This window comes from Bombina bombina, chromosome 12, assembly GCF_027579735.1.
Source record: "Bombina bombina isolate aBomBom1 chromosome 12, aBomBom1.pri, whole genome shotgun sequence".
Classification (NCBI taxonomy): domain Eukaryota; kingdom Metazoa; phylum Chordata; class Amphibia; order Anura; family Bombinatoridae; genus Bombina; species Bombina bombina.
Genome location: NC_069510.1, coordinates 58,043,024 through 58,063,804, shown reverse-complemented (window position 1 = coordinate 58,063,804; position 20,781 = coordinate 58,043,024). Strand labels below are relative to the sequence as shown.

Here is a 20,781-nt window from a genome sequence, read left to right as displayed (position 1 = left end):
CAAAAGAGAGGGGGGGAGAGAGCGCAAAAGAGAGGGGGGAGAGAGAGCGCAAAAGAGGGGTGAGAGAGAGCGCAAAAGAGAGGGGAGAGAGAGAGAGCACAAAAGAGAGGAGGAGAGAAAGAGAGCGCAAAAGAGAGGGGGAGAGAGAGCGCAAAAGAGAGGGGGAGAAGAGCGCAAAAGAGAGGGGGGAGAGAGAGCGCAAAAGAGAGGGGGAGAGCGCAAAAGAGATGGGGGAGAGAGAGTGCGCAAAAGAGAGGGGGAGAGAGAGCGCAAAAGAGAGGGGGAGAGAGCACAAAAGAGAGGGGGAGAGAGAGAGCGCAAAAGAGGGGGGAGAGAGAGAGCTCAAAAGAGAGGGGGAGAGAGAGAGCGCAAAAGAGAGGGGGGAGAGAGAGCGCAAAAGAGAGGGGGGAGAGAGCGCGCGCAAAAGAGAGGGGGAGGGAGAAAGCTCAAAAGAGAGGGGAAGAGAGAGAGAGAGCAAAAGAGAGGGGGAGGGAGAGAGCGCAAGGGGTTGGACCGCTGTACTGCAAAAAATGGCCCGTGTGAACGGCCTTTAGGACTAGTTTTTAATAAATACACAAACTTACCTTAGCTGAGTGTGCTACCTCTTTTGCACAATGTTTTTCATTTGCACAGTCCTGTCTAAGACTGTATAGTCTGAAAACAGGACTGCATTGCTCAGCTGATGTAGCTTCTGACAGGCTCAATTCTTACATCGTTATTCTTGTTTATTACTTTCTGACCTACTTTCCTTTTCTCTGTGCTCATGTTGTTTACAGGTACAAAATGCAGTGTGTATAGTGCGCCCCCCCGGTCACCACGCAGAAAAGGCTTTTGCCTGCGGATTTTGCTTCTTTAACACTGTGGCACTCGCAGCTCGTTATGCACAAAGTCTTCAAAGCCCCTCTGATCCCCCACTAAGGTAAATCTGATTGTATAGACAAGGTGCTGGTTTCATTTGTAATCTACATTGTATGTATGTGCAGTAATTTGACATGTAAATATAATCAACAGGAAATTGTAGGGGACCGGTAAAAAATTGTTTTTCTTTTTAAAGACACGATGATTCCACGGATTTCATCCTTACTTGTGGGATTACGCCTCCTGGTCAGCAGGAGGATGCAAAGAGCACCACAGCAGAGCTGTATGTATAGCTCCTGCCTTCCCTCCCACTCCAGTCATTCTCTTTGCCTACGTTAGTGATAGGAAGAGGTAAAGTGAGGTGTTAGAAAAGATTCTTCAATCAAGTGTTTATTATTTTAAAGTAGTGCCAGAGTGTGCTGCTTTGTTCTAGGGTGTAGCCGTAGTCCATATCAGTCTCTGTAGTAGAGCTATTGGTGGCTTTAGAGCAATAGGAACTGGTGGGACATAATTCTCACTGCGCCTCCTATACATTTATGCTGCCCTAATCTGGATAGTCTAAGCACATTTAACTCAGGCTTATCTTATTCCACAGGGCTATGGGAGGGAGAGGACCTCTTACACCTGCTGGACTGCCATGCTGTCGCATAGCATTCAAGGTAAGTGCTAACTTTATTATTTCTGGGGACATCATTCCCAGAAGCTCTACATTACATACAATCACATATCAAGGGCTAAGATAAAGATTGGGCTCTTTATTGTGATGGGACTGTGATCTCTTATTTAGGTGAGGTCTATGGCAGCCAATTTATTCAGGAACTGGGGCTGAATAGGAGACAATGTTGTTTACTCCCGGCGGCTTTAACATAAAATATACCGACTGGGAGATGGTTCCGTTTTTTTTTTTTACACGCCCACGATGGGCGGATATTACAGCTGCGCACCACTTTCTCTGCGCTTGTTTTTTGTCTCTCTCGGCCCCATCTTGATTAGTTCCAGCTGCGCATTTGGCCCTAATATGGCAGGTACTTAGTGGCGGGACAGGGACATGCACTGGGCTTAGCCATTAATAACAGCCATTATACACAAACAGATTTATGTGCTAAAGGTAGGGAGATAAGGCAAATCCTGCCATGCACAATGGAATGACAGTATGGCCACATGAAACCAATCTCTTTTCGGAACAGCAGACAAATCAGTTCAGAGGACACAATTAGGATCTTAGTGTTACCATGCCTGTAAGGCTCTGAGGGGTTCTCCCGGCGGTTTTAACAATGAAATATACCGACCGGGAGATGGCTCCGTTTTGGGTAAAGCCCACGATGTGCGGATTTTATTGCTTCGTGCTAATTTCCTCCTGCTACGTTCCAGATGGTTGCTGCACAGTAAGGGCTAAATATTCCGGTGCAGAGTTACAGTTTAAATTATACACACATATTTAGAATTATTTATTTGTTCCCATCAGTCTCCCCTTTGCAGCGACTGCAATATAACAATAATTCTAATACGTTCTGCTGCTATATTATACATCTAACTCACAGACATATATATTAGGAGGGCAGATGGGACCTCAGCATAGTTTAGCTGAGGTGTAGTTTACATATACATTGTGTACTTCAGATTACACTATTGTGTAATCAGTACTGTGGAATGGACGGTCTGACTTCTCAGATGGGTCAGGTGAAGGTGTAAAGGGGGGTTATCTATGTTTGAAATCCTCACATTCTTATCCTGAGTTTTCTGTCATTAAATAAAATGAATAAGTTATACTTTTACATTTAAATAGACAGTACCGGTGGTTTTGTGTGGAATATGGACCACTTGTTAATAAAATTTAAGTATCTGACTTATATGTGTCAGATTGATTGTGGAGGTGTTCAAAAGATTTTATAACACACATGCCCAGCCTGCGTTTCCTCACAAGCTCCATCTGGAGTTGCTACGCAAAACATCGCTTCTTTATGTCATGGCGATACCGTTTAATAAAGTAACGTTTACTTATCAGTTTCTTTCAGAAGCTGATAATAAAAAAAAAAAGGTTACCTTTTAAAATTTAAATTTGAGAGATCTTTCTTTTGACAAAGATTGTCTTGTCCTTTCTAAGGAGTATGCTGTCTAGTAAGCATAGTGACGCTGATCAAGATATGCTACGAATTTCTATAAATTTATAGTCCACAGGCAGTGCCCTGCGTTTCCTCTTTTACTCCTTTTGGAGTTATTTTGTATTTTGACAGCCGACTGTGTGCGTTGCCATCGTTATTAGTGCAGGTGGCATGTTGGTTTTCTGCGCTATCTGTGACGCTCAGGATGAGATCCAAGATACAGGCTCTCAAACTTGCAAATGCCTTTATTTCAGGCGCTTCCCTTCAAGTTATCAAATTGGGAGCGAAGATATTGAGTTTTTTCTACCTTGGGCCGCAGATCCTTATGGGTAAAGCCCTGGTCTGTGGATGTGTCTTCTAAGTATACAGTGGACAGCCTTGTTAGAACCCGATCTGAAGGAGATTATTTGTGATTTCGCGGGAGGTAAGGGTCTCCTTCTTCCGCAAGACAAGAGAAATAAACAAAAAGGATGACAAAACAATTTTCGTTCCTTTCGTAATTTCAAGGGAAACTCTCCCTCTTCCTTCACTAAGCAGGAATAGTCCAACCCTACACAGAGACCCAGCCAGTTTTGGAGCAAGGGATAGCAGTCCAAGAAGCCGGCTTGCGATTCTAAGATAGCATGAAGGTATACCCCTGATCCGGGACCGGATCTTGTATGGGGCAAGATCCCCTACAAAGCATGGGTTCGGGAGAAATTGTGTCTCAGGTATTCAAACTGGAGTTCTAGGTTTTTTACTCCAAGAGGCAGATCCCTAATTTTGAGATTATCTGCAGATCAGACGGAAAGAGAGGCGTTCTTACATTGTGTAACAGACCTCTCCGCTCTGAGAGTGATATTTCCCGTTCCATTTCTGGAACAGGGACTGGGTTTTTATTTAAATTTATTTATGATTCCCAAAAAGTAGGGAACCTTCAGACCACTTTTAGATCTCAAGAGCTTAAACAAGTTTCTCAGGGTACCGTCCTTCTAGATGGAAACTATTCTTCCATTTTACCATTGATCCAACAGAGTCAATTTATGACGACAGTGGTTTTAAAGGATGCATATCTATATGTTCTTATCCACAGCGATCATCACAAGTTCCTGACGCCTTATCTGGACGATATTCTACTCCAGGCGTCATCTTATCAACAGACACGGTCCCATACCGACATTGTGCTATCCTTCCTGAGAACTCACGGGTGGAAGGTAAATCTGGAAAAGAGTTTGTTGATTCCGCAGACAAGGGTACCCTTCTTAGGAACTCTAATCGACTCTATATCCATGAGAATTTTTCTGACAGAGGTCAGAAAATCAAAGATTCTGAATACATGTCGAGCCCTTCAGTCCACTCCTCAGCCGTCAGTGGTTCAGTGCATGGAGGTAATCGGATTGATGGTGGCGGCAATGGACGTCATACCGTTTGCTCGGTTTCACCTCAGGCCTCTGCAGCTAAGCATGCTCAGGTAGTAGAATGGAGATTATACAGATGTGTCTCCTTGAATAACCCTAGAACAGGAGACGAGGGACTCTCTTCAATGGTGGTTGTCTCTGGATCATCTATCCCAGGGGACATGCTTTCGCAGACCTTCTTGGGTGATTGTGACAATGGACGCCAGCCTTTTAGCATGGGGAGCAGTCTGGGGCTCAGGGGGTATGGACTCTGGCGGAGTCTCTCCTTTCCATCAACATTCTAGAGCTGAGGGCGATCTTCTATACGATTCGGGTCTGGCCTCAGTTGGCTTCGGCCCAATTCATCAGATTCCAGTCGGACAACATAACGACGGTGGCTTACATCCATCTTCAAGGAGGAACTAGGAGTTCCTTAGTGCTGCCTGAGGTAGCCAAGATAATCCAGTGGGCAGAGGCCCATTCTTGACATCTGTCGGCGTTCCACATCCCAGGGGTAGAACTGGGAGGCAGTTTTTCTGAACAGGCAAACCTTTCATCCAGGAGAGTGGTAACTCCATCCAGAAGTATTCTCCAACCTCAAATTCTCAAATGGGGTCGGCAGGAGTTGGATCTCGTGGCATCTCGTCAGAATGCCAAGCTTCCAAGATACGGGTCCAGGACCCCCGGGCCGAGCTGATAGATGCCTTGGCTGTTCCTTGGTCTTTCAGCCTAGCATATCTATTTCCCCCGTTTGCGCTTCTTCCCTGGGGTTATTGCACGATTCAAACGGGAGAAGGCATCAGTGATCCTCATCGCTCCTGCGTGGCCTCGCAGGATTTGGTATGCCGATCTGGTGGCCATGTTATCCCTGCCACCTTGGAAGATTCCATTGAGGAAGGACCTTCTCATTCAGGGACCCTTCCTTCACCCGAATCTAGTTTCTCTGCAAACTGACTGCTTGGAGAATGAACGCTTAATTTTATCCAAGCGGGGTTTCTCTGATTCGATCATATATACCTTAAAGGGATACTGTACCTAAATTTTTTCTTTTGTGATTCAGATAGAGCATAAAATTTTAAGCAACTTTCTAATTTACTCCTATTATCAAATGTTCTTTATTCTCTTGGTATCTTTATTTGAAATGCAAAAATGTAAGTTTAGATGCCGGCCCATTTTTGGTGAACAACCTGGGTTGTCTTTGCTGATTGGTGGATACATTCATCCACCAATAAAAAAGTGCTGTCCAGAGTTCTGAACGAAGAAAAAAGCTTAGATGCCTTCTTTTTCAAATATAGATAGCAAGAGAACAAAGAAAAATTGATAATCGGAGTAAATTAGAAAGTTGCTTAAAATTTTATGCTCTATCTGAATCACGAAAGAAAAAATTGGGGTACAGTGTCCCTTTAATTCCGGCACGTAAGCCTGCATCTAGGAAGGTTTACCATAAGATATGGCACAAATATCTTTATTGGTGTGAATCCAAGGGCTACTCATAGAGTAGAGTTAGGATTCCCAGGATTTTGTCTTTTCTCCATGAAGGATTGGAGAAGGGTTTATAAGCGAGTTCCCTAAAGGGTCAGATCTCTGCCTTATTTATTTTGTTGCACAAGTGTTTGGCAGATGTACCAGATATTCAATCTTTTTGTCAGGCTTTGATTAGAATCAGGCCTGTGTTTAAACCAATTGCTCCTCCATGGAGTTTGCATTTAGTTTTTAAGGTTCTTCAGGGGGTTCCATTTGAACCTATGCTTTCCATAGATCTTGAGTTGTTATCTTGGAAAGTTTTATTTCTTGTTGCCATTTCTTCTGCTAGAAGAGTGTCTGAGCTTTCGACATAACAATATTATTCACCTTGCCTTATTTTTCATTCGGATAAGGTGGTTTTATGTACTAACTGGTTTTCTTCCTAAGGTTGTTTCAAACAAGAACATTAAGCAGGAGATTGTTGTTCTTTCCTTGTGTTCTAATCCTTCTTATTAGAAGGAACGTCTTCTGCACAATTTGGACGTAGTCCGTGCTTTAAAATTTTATTTGCAAGCTACTAAGGACTTTCGTCACTCGTCTTTTTTCTATTTGTTGTTTTTTTCTGGAAAACGTAAGGGTCAGTAAGCTATGGCTTCCTCTCTTTCTTTTTGGCTTAAGAGTATCATCCATTTTGCATCCGAGATTGCTGGACAGCAGCCTCCTGAAAGAGTTACGGCTCATTCCACCAGGGCTGTTGATTCCTCATGGGCATTCAAAAGTGATGCTTCTGTTGAACGGATTTGCAAGGCTGCAAATTGATCCTCTCTTCACACTTTTTCTAAATTTTTACAAATTTGATACCTTTGCTTCGGCTGAGGCTGTTTTTGGGAGAAAGGTTCTTCAAGCAGTCGTGCCTTCTGTTTAGGTTCCCTGTCTTGTCCCTCCCTTTTCATCCGTGTACTCTAGCTTTGGTATTGTATCCCACAAGTAAGGATGAAATCCGTGGACTCATCATGTCTTTAAAAAGAAAAGAAAATTTATGCTTACCTGATAAATATGTTTATTTTTAGACACGATGAGTCCACGGCCCGCCCTGTGCTATGAGACAGGTTATTAATTTTGTAAACTTCAGACATCTGTGCACCTTGGCTTTTCCTTTCTCTTCCTAACTTCGGTCGAATGACTGGAGTGGGAGGGAAGGGAGGAGCTATATATACAGCTCTGCTGTGGTGCTCTTTGCCTCCTCCTGCTGACCAGGAGGCGTAATCCCACAAGTAAGGATTAAATCTGTGGACTCATCATGTCTAAACAGACACACATTTATCAGGTAAGCATAAATTTTCTTTTTTTACCTTTTATTAATTGAATTGATCTAGTAGCTTTTTTCTTCCCCTTCTTAACACCTCGTTGACTCTTTTATATCTGTCTGTCTTACTGAAATGTAACAAAAGAAGCAGCCTAACACAGAAGATATGTGTTCCATTTCTTCTAAAGCAACCTCTTCAGCAGTGGTTACTGGAGTGCAGTATCTTCTGAGGTCTACCATTTACAATTCCCCTAATGAATAACAGCAAGTTTGGTTGGCAGGCTACTTACCAAGGCCATTGTGTCCAAGTGGGCTGGAATCAGAAAAGTCTCTTTTTCCATCCATTTTATTTTAATTTACAATATCAAGTAACACAATTCTCAAGACCTTCTTCAGGTCATTTAAAAAACACACAACTAAAATGCAATGTCTTGTATACATTTTCAGGAAGGAACAAAAAGTTTCTTTGTTCTCATATAAGTGAAGCCCTTGTTTTTGTGGTCTAAGAGATGCCCACAATCTCCTAACAGCAGTCCATCTTCCAACATACATGGCTTACGGGTTATTTTGTTCAGATTCCAGAAGTGTCAGCTTCACAAGGAAATCTTCCACAGAATAACTGAGAAATTGAGTTGGCTGCATCTAACAACTATCAAGCTAGGTTTCTGCATTACTTTTTCAGCTTATTATTTCAATCCTTCCACCAGTAGTCTAAGCCACCAGATTCCTTGGCACGTAAGAATGGAACAGGCAAAGTGCATTGCAATATTTCTGTGTTTTCCCTAAAGACTAGACAGTAGAACCCCCCATAGATGATTCCAATATTTTCATGGGCTCTATATCAGGGACTACTCCCATATCCAAATCCTCAGAGAACAAAGCTGGCAGCCTGGTTGCTAAGTGGTCAAGATTGCAACACTTGGACATTCCAGTGCCAGTAAGCAAAAACTTTCCTGCAGCCTTGAAAAAGTTAACTACTTCAACTTGTTACTGAATATGGGATGTTTTCTCCTGTTAAGTGTAGTCAGTCCACGGGTCATCCATCACTTATGGGATTATAACTCCTCCCTAACAGGAAGTGCAAGAGGATCACCCAAGCAGAGCTGCTATATAGCTCCTCCCCTCTACGTCATACCCAGTCATTCTCTTGCACCTAACTAATAGATAGGATGTGTGAGAGGACTGTGGTTATTAAACTTAGTTTTTATTTCTTCAATCAAAAGTTTGTTATTTTAAACGGCACCGGAGTGTGTTGTTGTTTCTCAGGCAGTATTAGAAGAAGAATCTACCTGAGTTTGTGTATGATCTTAGCGGACGTAACTAAGATCCATTTGCTGTTCTCGGCCATTCTGAGGAGCGAGGTAACTTCAGAACAGGGGACAGCGGGCAGGGTTCACCTGCAAAGAGGTATGTTGCAGTTTATTATTTTCTAAGGAATGGAATTGACTGAGAAAATACTGCTAATACCGATATAATGTAAGTACAGCCTTAAATGCAGTAGTAGCAACTGGTATCAGGCTGATATGTATGTATGTTGGCACTGAAGTATTTCTGGGGAATGGCACTTCACTAAGAAAATACTGTATACATATAACTTATAGCCTTTCTGCAGTGAAAGCGACTAGCAACAGGCTTTTTAATAACATTTCATATATTTATATTTAAAACGTTTACTGGCTTGTTAATCGTTTTAGCTCTGAGGTACTTGGTGAAAAATTTTATGGGCATTATTTTCCACTTGGCTGTCGTTTGTTTTGAATAAAATCAGTTTACTGAGCTTCCCCACTGTTGTATTATGAGTGGGAGGGGCCTATTTTGGCGCTTTACTACGCAGTAGAAATTCAGTCACAAGTCTTCCTTGTTCTCCCTGCATGATCCAGGACGTCTCTACAGAGCTCAGGGGTCTCCAAAACTAGTTTGAGGGAGGTAATCACTCACAGCAGACCTGTGAGACTGTGCTTTGACTGTGATAAAAACGTATATATTTTATTGTTATCCGTTTTTTTTGGTATTAAGGGGTTAATCATCCATTTGCTAGTGGGTGCAATCCTTTGCTAAATTAATGCATTTCATGTGAAATTTTGGTTGCTATAACTAATCCGGTTCATTGTTATCTCAACTGTGACAGTTTTTGTGTGCTTCTTAAAGGCACAGTAACGTTTTTTTTTTATATTGCTTGTAAATTCATTTGAAAAGTGTTTTCCAAGCTTGCTAGTCTAATTGCTAGTTTGTTTAAACATGTCTGACACAGAGGAATCTCTTTGTGCAATATGTTCAAAGGTCAATGTGGAGCCCAATAGAAATTTATGTACTAATTGTATTGATGCTACTTTAAATAAAAGCCAATCTGTACATGTTAAGAAAAATTCACCAGACGACGAGGGGGAAGTTATGCCGACTAACTTTCCTCACGTGTCAGTACCTGCATCTCCCGCTCAGGAGGTGCGTGATATTGTGGCGCCAAGTACATCAGGGCGGCCATTACAAATCACTTTGCAAGACATGGCTAATGTTATGACTGAAGTTTTATCTAAATTACCAGAGCTTAGGGGTAAACGCGACCACTCTGGGGTGAGAACAGAGTGCGCTGATAATACTAGGGCCATGTCTGATACTGCGTCACAATTTGCAGAACATGAAGACGGAGAGCTTCATTCTGTGGGTGACGGATCTGATCCAAATAAACTGGATTCAGACATTTCAAATTTTAAATTTAAGCTTGAGAACCTCCGTGTGTTACTAGGGGAGGTGTTAGCGGCTCTGAATGATTGTAACACGGTTGCAATCCCAGAAAAAATATGTAGGCTGGATAAATATTTTGCGGTACCAACGTGTACTGACGTTTTTCCTATACCTAAAAGACTTACAGAAATTGTTAACAAGGAGTGGGATAGACCCGGTGTGCCTTTCTCACCCCCTCCTATATTTAGAAAAATGTTTCTTTCATGTAATTAGCAAGAGTCCATGAGCTAGTGACGTATGGGATATACATTCCTACCAGGAGGGGCAAAGTTTCCCAAACCTCAAAATGCCTATAAATACACCCCTCACCACACCCACAATTCAGTTTTACAAACTTTGCCTCCGATGGAGGTGGTGAAGTAAGTTTGTGCTAGATTCTACGTTGATATGCGCTCCGCAGCAAGTTGGAGCCCGGTTTTCCTCTCAGCGTGCAGTGAATGTCAGAGGGATGTGAGGAGAGTATTGCCTATTTGAATGCAGTGATCTCCTTCTACGGGGTCTATTTCATAGGTTCTCTGTTATCGGTCGTAGAGATTCATCTCTTACCTCCCTTTTCAGATCGACGATATACTCTTATATATACCATTACCTCTACTGATTCTCGTTTCAGTACTGGTTTGGCTATCTGCTATATGTAGATGAGTGTCCTGGGGTAAGTAAGTCTTATTTTCTGTGACACTCCAAGCTATGGTTGGGCACTTTGTTTATAAAGTTCTAAATATATGTATTCAAACATTTATTTGCCTTGACTCAGAATGTTCAACTTTCCTTATTTTCAGACAGTCAGTTTCATATTTGGGATAATGCATTTGATTTAATAAATTTTTTCTTACCTTCAAAAAATTTGACTCTTCCCTGTGGGCTGTTAGGCTCGCGGGGGCTGAAAATGCTTCATTTTATTGCGTCATTCTTGGCGCGGATTTTTTTGGCGCAAAAATTCTATTTCCGTTTCCGGCGTCATACGTGTCGCCGGAAGTTGCGTCATTTTTTTGACGTTATTTTGCGCCAAAAATGTCGGCGTTCCGGATGTGGCGTCATTTTTGGCGCCAAAAGCATTTAGGCGCCAAATAATGTGGGCGTCTTATTTGGCGCGAAAAAATATGGGCGTCACTTTTGTCTCCACATTATTTTAGTCTCATTTTTTATTGCTTCTGGTTGCTAGAAGCTTGTTCTTTGGCATTTTTTCCCATTCCTGAAACTGTCTTTTAAGGAATTTGATCAATTTTGCTTTATATATGTTGTTTTTTCTCTTACATATTGCAAGATGTCCCACGTTGCATCTGAGTCAGAAGATACTACAGGAAAATCGCTGTCAAGTGCTGAATCTACCAAAGCTAAGTGCATCTGCTGTAAACTTTTGGTAGCTATTCCTCCAGCTGTTGTTTGTATTGATTGTCATGACAAAACTTGTTAAAGCAGATAATATTTCCTTTAGTAAAGTACCATTGCCTGTTGCAGTTCCTTCAACATCTAAGGTGCAGAATGTTCCTGATAATATAAGAGATTTTGTTTCAGAATCCATTAAGAAGGCTATGTCTGTTATTTCTCCTTCTAGTAAACGTAAAAAATCTTTTAAAACTTCTCTCCCTACAGATGAATTTTTAAATGAAGATCATCATTCTGTTTCTGATGATTCCTCTGGTTCAGAGGATTCTGTCTCAGAGGTTGATGCTGATAAATCTTCATATTTATTTAAAATGGAATTTATTCGTTCTTTACTTAAAGAAGTACTAATTGCTTTAGAAATAGAGGATTCTGGTCCTCTTGATGTTAATTCTAAACGTTTGGATAAGGTTTTTAAAGCTCCTGTGGTTTTTCCAGAAGTTTTTCCTGTTCCTAATGCTATTTCTGCAGTAATTTCCAAGGAATGGGATAAATTGGGTAATTCATTTACTCCTTCTAAACGTTTTAAGCATTTATATCCTGTGCCGTCTGACAGATTAGAATTTTGGGACAAGATCCCTAAAGTTGATGGGGCTATTTCTACCCTTGCTAAACGTACTACTATTCCTACGTCAGATGGTACTTCGTTTAAAGATCCTCTAGATAGGAAAATTGAATCCTTTCTAAGAAAAGCTTATCTGTGTTCAGGTAATCTTCTTAGACCTGCTATATCTTTGGCTGATGTTGCTGCAGCTTCAACTTTTTGGTTGGAAACTTTAGCGCAACAAGTAACACATCGTGATTCTCATGATATTATTATTCTTCTTCAGCATGCTAATAATTTTATATGTGATGCTATTTTTGATATTATCAGAGTTGATGTCAGGTTTATGTCTCTAGCTATCTTAGCTAGAAGAGCTTTATGGCTTAAAACTTGGAATGCTGATATGGCTTCTAAATCAACTTTGCTTTCCATTTCTTTCCAGGGTAACAAATTATTTGGTTCTCAGTTGGATTCCATTATTTCAACTGTTACTGGTGGGAAAGGAACTTTTTTACCACAGGATAAAAAATCTAAAGGTAAAAACAGGGCTAATAATCGTTTTCGTTCCTTTCGTTTCAACAAAGAACAAAAACCTGATCCTTCATCCTCAGGAGCAGTTTCGGTTTGGAAACCATCTCCAGTCTGGAATAAATCCAAGCCAGCTAGAAAGGCAAAGCCTGCTTCTAAGTCCACATGAAGGTGCGGCCCTCGTTCCAGCTCAGCTGGTAGGGGGCAGGTTACGTTTTTTCAAGGAAATTTGGATCAATTCTGTTCACAATCTTTGGATTCAGAGCATTGTTTTAGAAGGGTACAGAATTGGTTTCAAGATGAGACCTCCTGCAAAGAGATTTTTTCTTTCCCGTGTCCCAGTAAATCCAGTAAAAGCTCAAGCATTTCTGAAATGTGTTTCAGATCTAGAGTTGTCTGGAGTAATTATGCCAGTTCCAGTTCCGGAACAGGGGATGGGGTTTTATTCAAATCTCTTCATTGTACCAAAGAAGGAGAATTCCTTCAGACCAGTTCTGGATCTAAAAATATTGAATCGTTATGTAAGGATACCAACGTTCAAGATGGTAACTGTAAGGACTATATTGCCTTTTGTTCAGCAAGGGAATTATATGTCCACAATAGATTTACAGGATGCATATCTGCATATTCCGATTCATCCAGATCATTATCAGTTCCTGAGATTCTCTTTTCTGGACAAGCATTACCAGTTTGTGGCTCTGCCGTTTGGCCTAGCTACAGCTCCAAGAATTTTTACAAAGGTTCTCGGTGCCCTTCTGTCTGTAATCAGAGAACAGGGTATTGTGGTATTTCCTTATTTGGACGATATCTTGGTACTTGCTCAGTCTTTACATTTAGCAGAATCTCATACGAATCGACTTGTGTTGTTTCTTCAAGATCATGGTTGGAGGATCAATTTACCAAAAAGTTCTTTGATTCCTCAGACAAGAGTAACCTTTCTGGGTTTCCAGATGGATTCAGTGTCCATGACTCTGTCTTTAACAGACAAGAGACGTCTAAAATTGATTGCAGCTTGTCGAAACCTTCAGTCACAATCATTCCCTTCGGTAGCCTTATGCATGGAAATTCTAGGTCTTATGACTGCTGCATCGGACGCGATCCCCTTTGCTCGTTTTCACATGCGACCTCTTCAGCTCTGTATGCTGAAGCAATGGTGCAAGGATTACACGAAGATTTCTCAAATAATATCTTTAAAACCGATTGTTCGACACTCTCTAACATGGTGGACAGACCACCATCGTTTAATTCAGGGGGCTTCTTTTGTGCTTCCGACCTGGACTGTAATTTCAACAGATGCAAGTCTTTCAGGTTGGGGAGCTGTGTGGGGATCTCTGACAGCACAAGGAGTTTGGGAATCTCAGGAGGTGAGATTACCGATCAATATTTTGGAACTCCGTGCAATTTTCAGAGCTCTTCAGTTTTGGCCTCTTCTGAAGAGAGAATCGTTCATTTGTTTTCAGACGGACAATGTCACAACTGTGGCATACATCAATCATCAAGGAGGGACTCACAGTCCTCTGGCTATGAGAGAAGTATCTCGAATTTTGGTTTGGGCGGAATCCAGCTCCTGTCTAATCTCTGCGGTTCATATCCCAGGTATAGACAATTGGGAAGCGGATTATCTCAGTCGCCAAACGTTACATCCGGGCGAATGGTCTCTTCACCCAGAGGTATTTCTTCAGATTGTTCAAATGTGGGAACTTCCAGAAATAGATCTGATGGCGTCCCATCTAAACAAGAAACTTCCCAGGTATCTGTCCAGATCCCGGGATCCTCAGGCGGAGGCAGTGGATGCATTATCACTTCCTTGGAAGTATCATCCTGCCTATATCTTTCCGCCTCTAGTTCTTCTTCCAAGAGTAATATCCAAGATTCTGAAGGAATGCTCGTTTGTTCTGCTGGTAGCTCCGGCATGGCCTCACAGATTTTGGTATGCGGATCTTGTCCGGATGGCCTCTTGCCAACCGTGGACTCTTCCGTTAAGACCAGACCTTCTGTCACAAGGTCCTTTTTTCCATCAGGATCTGAAATCCTTAAATTTAAAGGTATGGAGATTGAACGCTTGATTCTTGGTCAAAGAGGTTTCTCTGACTCTGTCATTAATACTATGTTACAGGCTCGTAAGTCTGTATCTCGAGAGATATATTATAGAGTCTGGAAGACTTATATTTCTTGGTGTCTTTCTCATCATTTTTCTTGGCATTCTTTTAGAATACCGAGAATTTTACAGTTTCTTCAGGATGGTTTAGATAAGGGTTTGTCCGCAAGTTCTTTGAAAGGACAAATCTCTGCTCTTTCTGTTCTTTTTCACAGAAAGATTGCTATTCTTCCTGATATTCATTGTTTTGTACAAGCTTTGGTTCGTATAAAACCTGTCATTAAGTCAATCTCTCCTCCTTGGAGTTTGAATCTGGTTCTGGGAGCTCTTCAAGCTCCTCCGTTTGAACCTATGCATTCATTGGACATTAAATTGCTTTCTTGGAAAGTTTTGTTCCTTTTGGCCATCTCTTCTGCTAGAAGAGTTTCTGAATTATCTGCTCTTTCTTGTGAGTCTCCTTTTCTGATTTTTCACCAGGATAAGGCGGTGTTGCGAACTTCTTTTGAATTTTTACCTAAAGTTGTGAATTCCAACAACATTAGTAGAGAAATTGTGGTTCCTTCATTATGTCCTAATCCTAAGAATTCTAAGGAGAAATCGTTGCATTCTTTGGATGTTGTTAGAGCTTTGAAATATTATGTTGAAGCTACGAAATCTTTCCGTAAGACTTCTAGTCTATTTGTTATCTTTTCCGGTTCTAGAAAAGGCCAGAAAGCTTCTGCCATTTCTTTGGCATCTTGGTTAAAATCTTTAATTCATCTTGCTTATGTTGAGTCGGGTAAAACTCCGCCTCAGAGAATTACAGCTCATTCTACTAGGTCAGTTTCTACTTCCTGGGCGTTTAGGAATGAAGCTTCGGTTGACCAGATTTGCAAAGCAGCAACTTGGTCCTCTTTGCATACTTTTACTAAATTCTACCATTTTGATGTATTTTCTTCTTCTGAAGCAGTTTTTGGTAGAAAAGTACTTCAGGCAGCGGTTTCAGTTTGAATCTTCTGCTTATGTTTTTCGTTAAACTTTTATTTTGGGTGTGGATTATTTTCAGCAGGAATTGGCTGTCTTTATTTTATCCCTCCCTCTCTAGTGACTCTTGCGTGGAAAGATCCACATCTTGGGTAGTCATTATCCCATACGTCACTAGCTCATGGACTCTTGCTAATTACATGAAAGAAAACATAATTTATGTAAGAACTTACCTGATAAATTCATTTCTTTCATATTAGCAAGAGTCCATGAGGCCCACCCTTTTTTGTGGTGGTTATGATTTTGTATAAAGCACAATTTATTCCAATTCCTTATTTTATATGCTTTCGCACTTTTTTATCACCCCACTTCTTGGCTATTCGTTAAACTGAATTGTGGGTGTGGTGAGGGGTGTATTTATAGGCATTTTGAGGTTTGGGAAACTTTGCCCCTCCTGGTAGGAATGTATATCCCATACGTCACTAGCTCATGGACTCTTGCTAATATGAAAGAAATGAATTTATCAGGTAAGATCTTACATAAATTATGTTTTCCAATAGACGCCACCACACGGGACTTATGGCAGACGGTCCCTAAGGTGGAGGGAGCAGTTTCTACTTTAGCTAAGCGTACCACTATCCCGGTGGAGGATAGCTGTGCCTTTTCAGATCCAATGGATAAAAAGTTAGAGGGTTACCTTAAGAAAATGTTTGTTCAACAAGGTTTTATATTGCAACCCCTTGCATGCATTGCGCCTGTCACGGCTGCGGCGGCATTCTGGTTTGAGTCTCTGGAAGAGACCATTAGTTCATCTACGCTGGATGAGATTACAGACAAGCTTAGAGTCCTTAAGCTAGCTAATTCATTTATTTCGGATGCCGTAGTACATTTAACTAAACTTACGGCTAAGAACTCCGGATTCGCCATTCAGGCGCGCAGAGCGCTGTGGCTTAAATCATGGTCAGCTGATGTGACTTCTAAATCTAAATTGCTTAACATACCTTTCAAGGGGCAGACACTATTCGGGCCCGGTTTGAAAGAGATTATCGCTGACATTACTGGAGGTAAGGGCCATGCCCTGCCTCAAGACAGAGCCAAACCAAGGGCTAGACAGTCTAATTTTCGTGCCTTTCGTAACTTCAAGGCAGGAGCAGCATCAACTTCCTCCGCTCCAAAACAGGAAGGAACCGTTGCTCGCTACAGACAGGGCTGGAAGCCTAACCAGACCTGGAACAAGGGCAAGCAGGCCAGAAAACCTGCTGCTGCCCCTAAGACAGCATGAAATAAGGGCCCCCTATCCGGAAGCGGATCTAGTGGGGGGCAGACTTTCTCTCTTCGCCCAGGCTTGGGCAAGAGATGTCCAGGATCCCTGGGCGTTAGAGATCATATCTCAGGGATATCTTCTGGACTTCAAAGCTTCTCCCCCAAGAGGGAGATTTCATCTTTCAAGGTTGTCAACAAACCAGATAAAGAAAGAGGCGTTTCTACGCTGTGTACAAGATCTTTTACTAATGGGAGTGATCCACCCGGTTCCGCGGTCGGAACACGGACAAGGGTTTTACTCAAATCTGTTTGTGGTTCCCAAGAAAGAGGGAACCTTCAGACCAATCTTGGATTTAAAGATCCTAAACAAATTCCTAAGAGTTCCATCGTTCAAAATGGAAACTATTCGGACAATATTACCCATGATCCAAAAGGGTCAGTACATGACCACAGTGGATTTAAAGGATGCCTACCTTCACATACCGATTCACAAAGATCATTACCGGTACCTAAGGTTTGCCTTCCTGGACAGGCATTACCAGTTTGTAGCTCTTCCCTTCGGGTTAGCTACTGCTCCAAGAATCTTCACAAAGGTTCTGGGTTCTCTTCTGGCGGTACTAAGACCGCGAGGAATATCGGTAGCTCCGTACCTAGACGACATTCTGATACAAGCGTCAAGTTTCCAAACTGCCAAGTCTCATACAGAGTTAGTACTGGCATTTCTAAGGTCACATGGGTGGAAGGTGAACGAAGAAAAGAGTTCTCTTTTGCCACTCACAAGAGTTCCCTTCTTAGGGACTCTTATAGATTCTGTAGAAATGAAAATTTACCTGACAGAGGACAGGTTAACAAAACTCCTAAATGCTTGCCGTGTCCTTCATTCCATTCCACACCCGTCAGTGGCTCAATGCATGGAGGTAATCGGCTTAATGGTAGCGGCAATGGACATAGTTCCCTTTGCACGCCTGCATCTCAGACCACTGCAATTGTGCATGCTAAGTCAGTGGAATGGGGATTACTCAGATTTGTCCCCTATGCTGAATCTGGATCAAGAGACCAGAAATTCTCTTCTATGGTGGCTCTCTCGGCCACATCTGTCCAAGGGGATGCCCTTCAGCAGACCAGATTGGACAATTGTAACAACAGACGCCAGCCTGCTAGGTTGGGGCGCTGTCTGGAATTCCCTGAAGACTCAGGGATCATGGACTCAGGAGGAGAGTCTCCTTCCCATAAACATTCTGGAATTAAGAGCAGTTTTCAATGCCCTTCTGGCTTGGCCTCAGTTAGCAACTCTGAGGTTCATCAGGTTTCAGTCGGACAACATCACGACCGTGGCTTACATCAACCACCAGGGAGGGACAAGGAGTTCCCTAGCGATGATGGAAGTCTCAAAGATAATTCACTGGGCAGAGTCTCACTCTTGCCACCTATCAGCGATCCACATCCCAGGCGTGGAGAACTGGGAGGCGGATTTTCTAAGTCGCCAGACTTTTCATCCGGGGTAGTGGGAACTTCATCCGGAGGTCTTTGCCCAAATACTTCAGCGTTGGGGCAAACCAGATCTGGATCTCATGGCGTCTCGCCAGAACGCCAAGCTTCCTTGTTACGGGTCCAGGTCCAGGGACCCGGGAGCGGTTCTGATAGATGCTCTGACAGCACCTTGGGCCTTCAACATGGCTTATGTGTTTCCACCCTTCCCGATGCTTCCTCGATTGATTGCCAGGATCAAACAGGAGAGAGCATTGGTGATTCTAATAGCGCCTGCGTGGCCGCGCAGGACCTGGTATGCAGATCTAGTGGACATGTCATCCTGTCCACCTTGGTCTCTGCCTCTGAGACAGGACCTTCTGATTCAGGGTCCTTTCAAACATCAAAATCTAATTTCTCTGAAGCTGACTGCATGGAGATTAAACGCTTGATTTTATCAAAGCGTGGATTTTCGGAGTCAGTAATTGATACCTTAATACAGGCTAGGAAACCTGTTACCAGGAAAATTTACCATAAAATATGGCGTAAATACTTACATTGGTGAGAATCCAAGAGTTACTCATGGAGTAAGGTTAGGATTCCTAGGATATTGTCTTTTCTACAAGAAGGTTTAGAAAAGGGTTTATCTGCTAGTTCCTTAAAGGGACAGATCTCAGCTCTGTCCATCCTTTTACACAAACGTCTGTCAGAGGTTCCAGACGTTCAGGCTTTTTGTCAGGCTTTGGCCAGGATTAAGCCTGTGTTTAAAACTGTTGCTCCGCCATGGAGCTTAAACTTAGTTCTTAACGTTTTACAGGGTGTTCCGTTTGAACCCCTTCATTCCATTGATATCAAGCTGTTATCTTGGAAAGTTCTGTTTTTAATGGCTATTTCCTCGGCTCGAAGAGTCTCTGAGTTATCGGCCTTACATTGTGATTCTCCTTATCTGATTTTTCATTCAGACAAGGTAGTTCTGCGTACTAAACCTGGGTTCTTACCTAAGGTAGTCACTAACAGGAATATCAATCAAGAGATTGTTGTTCCATCATTGTGCCCTAACCCTTCTTCAAAGAAGGAACGACTTCTGCACAATCTGGACGTAGTCCGTGCCCTGAAATTTTATTTACAGGCAACTAAAGATTTTCGCCAAACTTCTTCCCTGTTTGTCGTTTATTCTGGACAGAGGAGAGGTCAAAAAGCTTCTGCTACGGGGGCGGAGCGTGCGGGCATACTGAATGGCCGCACCACACTAGAGCTCCGGAATCGGCAACGGCTAAGCCCTCTCCCAGGGTTGATTAGCGCAGCTTGGGCAACTGATCTTGGAAGGGGAAGTGCCCCGGACAGCCGCCGGCCTTTTATTCACTGTGCCTATGAATGTTAAGGCACTCTCTGACCCCAATGTGACCGGAGGAGTGGGCCGCAAACCAGGCACTCCTAAAGTTATAACCTCGCACTGCGGGGAACGTCAGCTTCTTCCCATGGAGCTGTAGAGCTCACAGGATCCCTTAGGAGCACACTCCAGCAATTTCTGGCAAACCGGGTAACAGCCTGGAACTCACTGGTTATGAGGGAACTGTGACGCACTCCTATCTTGGGACGCCATTACAGGGGTGAGCAGAAGATAAAAACTTTATTTTTCCCTGTATGCAGCCCCAAGCAACTTCTGTTATTTAACACAATATGTTATGCCTCCAGAATAGCAAATAACAATACAGTTTTGTACTAAACAGAGCTTTGGGTGTAAACTCTTTTTCCTTGAATGCTGCTGAGCCTACTCTTTCACTGGCAGATATGCCCCAAGTCTTGCAGTGGCCCCTAACATTGAACTTTCTATGAGATTACAGCATATGAGGCCAGCAGTCTAACTGCATGTCACTTACACTCTAATCTATCCCAGGCAGCTATACCTATTCCCCCATAATAAAGACTGCAAACGAAAGGGGAAAGAGATAATAAAAGAGGTTGATCATCCCTATCCTGTGGGTTATACACTACTATAGTAAACCACCATACTGTCAGACGTCCCAGTTAGAGCCCACTGCTCTCCAGGCCTCATAATGGCGCTTCGGAGGAATACTAAACTAGACAAAGGCCTGAAGCCTGGCACTACTACTCCCACTGTCAACACCTTTTTTAAAAGCGCAGAACGCCTGAAAAAACCTGAAGTCTTACATGAGGGTAGTGATGATGACTCCCTATCAGATAATTTAGATATCTCTCAACCGTGCGCTACCCTACCTACTACACAGGGACAAAAAGCAGAAGAGCCTGTAACCTTGAAGGCAATTGAAGCCCTTATAAATCAAGTAAAGTCCTGCATTAAATCCGAATGCGCAGACTTGAAGAAAGAGATAAACGATCTGGGTCACCGAGTGGAGGCCCTGGAGGAGAATAAGGAGGAGTTGACCAAAGAAATGTCTGATATGTCCCGTTCCATAGACACACAGCATGCCTCAATCACAGAACTTGAGAATAAGTTAGATGACATAGAAAATAGAACGCGGCGCAACAATCTCCGATTCCGGGGTATACCTGAATCCGTGGGAAGAGAAGATATACACGACCACCTCCAAAACCTATTTCAAGCTTTGGCTATTGCTAATCAAAGGGTCATTGAGGAGATCCCCCTTGAAAGAGCCCACCGCGCCCTGCGCCCTAAGCCCAAAGATAATCAACCTCCTAGAGAC

The 20,781-nt window shown here is 42.6% G+C and overlaps 1 protein-coding gene across 1 annotated transcript in view; it reads left to right on the top strand.

Annotated features, from left to right (window-relative positions):
• Positions 1-20,781, top strand: part of LOC128642875 (histone deacetylase 6) — a 338,039-nt gene that overhangs the window by 230,267 nt on the left and 86,991 nt on the right. Inside the window, exon 21 of the mRNA XM_053695741.1 lies at positions 777-919. Within this exon, the coding sequence (XP_053551716.1) occupies positions 777-919 (143 nt within the window). The remainder of the gene's footprint in view (positions 1-776; positions 920-20,781) is intronic.